This window comes from Carassius auratus, chromosome 37 (assembly GCF_003368295.1).
Source record: "Carassius auratus strain Wakin chromosome 37, ASM336829v1, whole genome shotgun sequence".
NCBI lineage: Eukaryota > Metazoa > Chordata > Actinopteri > Cypriniformes > Cyprinidae > Carassius > Carassius auratus.
Genome location: NC_039279.1, coordinates 1 through 3563, shown reverse-complemented (window position 1 = coordinate 3563; position 3563 = coordinate 1). Strand labels below are relative to the sequence as shown.

Genomic DNA, 3563 nt, shown 5'->3' with positions numbered 1-3563 from the left:
AACTACACTGTGCTGGATGATCCACGAAGAGCCACCAACAATAAATATTCCTCTGAAATAATGTGTGACTGTGAGGTCAACTGGAACGGCTGGTACCGTCTCTTCATTCAGGATCAGAGCGTTCAGATGCCAGACACATGTGTTGAGGAGTATAGTTGTGGCACTGATGCTCCACTGTGGCTGAAAGGAGGACATCCAACAGTTGAGGATGGAATGGTCACTCGAGATGTCTGCGGTCACTATGACAATAACTGCTGCTCTTTTCTGTCCAATCCCATTTAACGTCAAAGCTTGTCCAGGAAGATTATTATGTCTATGAAGTTTGTGAAACCAGCTTTCTGCTTTTTAGCATATTGTGCAGGTAAACATCTTTATATTTTCCCTTTTTTTATGTAAGTCATAATTTTATCTTTGTTGATTTGATTTTAATCTCTTTCTCCCTCTCTCTGTTTTTTTTATAGATGTAACGAACATCAACTCCACTTATACTGTCACAACTACAATTTATGACTGGTAATGTAATGTTTTACAGTGTGGAGGACTATTGTTTTGCAAGAGGCAGATCAGATTAATGTTTGTGATTTTATGTCAATAATAACAGTGTGTGAAATGTGCAGTTAATACTAATACTAATGATTTGTGCCATTAGTATCACTTAGCTGATTGCAGAATATATTTGCAGCTGCAGTATATTCCTTGATTTACAGTCACAAAATATTTAAAGGAAATTAATTGGAGTTGAAGTATTTATAGCCTTTTAAAAATGGAATGAAATTCAAATTTAAAGAGGAGTATTAAAAATGTTTAATGCTTAAAAAAAAAAAAAAAAAAATATATATATATATATATATATATGATTGTAGCTGTATTATTGGCACAGTTTACATAATAAAGAAAAAAAGAGCCTTGAAGCATTGCTAAATCTAATTTAAAAGCACACAAGGCATTGAAAAAGCCAAAACTACACAGAAATGGCTGGGGAGAAAAAAAAAACAATATTAATATACTGGAGTGACCAAATCAGAGGTTAGATGTCAAAGTCAACCTACAGTAGAATTCATGCGTGGTCTTAAAAAGTCAGTCAACTCCCAATCTCCATGGAACCTGACACAACCTACCCACACAATGCTGTAATGTTGTTATTGGTTCACCTACTTAATACCAACTCAAATTGGGGTAAATACAGATTTATTTTTTATATTTGTGATAAATTTTGACCAATACAATTTTACAGTTTTTCTTTGTCTGTTCATCAGTGTTCAGAAAACACACAAACAAACAAACAAACAAACAAACAAAAAAATCCTTCTTTAGTTCAGTGTTCGAATACATTTAAAACTTTATGACCAATGTATGCATACTGTGAATGATTAAAAAAGGCAAATGGGCTTACAGACCAGGTTACTCTAATAAGTTGTGAAAGTAGTGAAAGCATTCTTACCAAAGTTAAACTAATAGTAATCATCTTTCAATTATAAACTCCAGGTTTGCTGCTTATACCCTTTTGACACAAATAAAATAATTTACATTTTTGAAAATAGTTGTTTTTATACTACAACTCTTCTACAGTAAAAAGTTGTGAAAATAAACTCTTACAAAAATATTATTGATTTTTTTTCTTAACAGCAGTTCCTCCTGTTGACCCCTGCTATAACTACAATGTGCTAGATGATCCATGGAGAGCCACCAACAATCAATATACCTCTGAAATAATGTGTGACTGTGAAGTTAGCTGGGATGGCTGGTACCGTCTCTTCATTCAGGATCAGAGCGTTCAGATGCCAGACACATGTGTTGATATGTTAAGTTGTGGCACTCATGCTCCACTGTGGCTGACTGGAGGACATCCAACAGTTGAGGATGGAGTGGTCACTCGAGATGTCTGTGGTCACTGGGACAATGACTGCTGCTATTTCCAATCCAATCCCATTAAAGTCAAAGCCTGTTCAGGCAATTATTTTGTTTATGAGTTTGTGAAACCAGCTTTTTGCTCTTTGGCATACTGCGCAGGTAAATACATTTACATTTGAACTTTGTTTACCTAAGTCATAATTAGATCATTGTTGATGTAAAATATATCAATATATTTTTTCATATGTAGCTGTTTTCAACACTACCTATACAACTGTCACACCAAAGAAAACCTCAACAACAGCCACTACAAACTTGGACTATACTGGTAATGTACTGTGCTAAGTTGAAATCTGTAGGATTTATTACATGGAGAGCTAAATACATGGCTAAATACATTTGCAATTACTGCTACCCATTTAAGAAGTTCTATATAAATCTATATGTTTTTATTTATTTATTTATTTACTTTCAGATATCGGGAACAAAAACATTTCCTATACTACTACAATGATAGAAACAACATCAAACATAGAAACCACATTCATAGAAACTTCAGTCATGGTCACTGGGAATGCAGAAAATACTACCACAGAACCAAAAACAACAGAAAGCATTACCACTGACACCACAAATCCAGAAAGTTTCACAAATGAGAACACAACTACAGAAAACACACTAACCAGCATTACATCAACAGAAGGTACCACAGCACCAGAAACCACAACAACCGAGACTTCAAAAGAGACCACAAGAACAGAAAGCACCCCAACTGGTACCACAGTGACAGAAAGTACAAACACTGGCAAAACCACTCCAGATACTACGACAACAGAGTTGACAACAACAGAAAGCTCTACACCAGAAAGTACCACTTATGGTATCACAGCTTCAGAAAGCACCACAACCGAGACCATAATAGAGACCACAAAAACAGGAAGCACCACAATGGGTACCACAACTCCAGAGAGCACATCAACTGAGGCAACAAGAGACACTACATCACCAGAAAGCACTACCACAGGTACCACAACAACAGAAAGCACCACAACCAAGACCACAACAGACACTTCAACACCAAAAAGCACCACAAAAGGTATGACAACAACAGAAAGCACCACAACCGAGACCACAACAGACACAACAACTCAAGAAAGTACCACTACAGGTACCACAACAGCCGAGACCACAACAGACACTAGAACAACAGAAAGCACCACCACAGGTAACACATCAACAGATAGCACCACTAAAGGTACCACAACTTCTGAGACCAAAACAGACGCTATGACAACAGAAAGCACAACAACAGGTACCACAGCAGTTGAGACTACAATAGACACTGCAACAATAGAAAGCACCACTCCAGGTATCACAACAACAGAAAGAACCAAAACTGAGATCACAACAGACACTACAACACCAGAAAGCAGCACTACAGCTACTACAACACCAGAAAGCACAACAATTGAGACCACAACAGTCACAACAACTCCAGAAAGTACCACCTACAGGTACCAACAACCGAGACACAACAAATATTAAGACAACAGAAAGAGCACCACAGGCACCACAACAGCATATACACCAACACACTACAAACTAGAGAGCACAACTAAAGGCATCCAACAAACAAAGGAAGCACGCACTACAGGTACAAACTCCAGAAAAACCACTACAGGTACCACAACAGCTGAGAGCACAACTGACAC

The 3563-nt window shown here is 37.2% G+C and overlaps 1 protein-coding gene across 1 annotated transcript; it reads left to right on the top strand.

Annotated features, from left to right (window-relative positions):
- Positions 1-1660: 1660 nt before the first annotated feature.
- LOC113056564 (cell wall protein DAN4-like) lies at positions 1661-3365 on the top strand (the record flags this gene model as incomplete). Its single annotated transcript, XM_026223332.1, has 3 exons — positions 1661-2010; positions 2102-2179; positions 2327-3365. Coding segments are annotated over exons 1-3 (1415 nt in total), but the record flags the coding sequence as incomplete, so codon positions are not given.
- Positions 3366-3563: the final 198 nt, after the last annotated feature.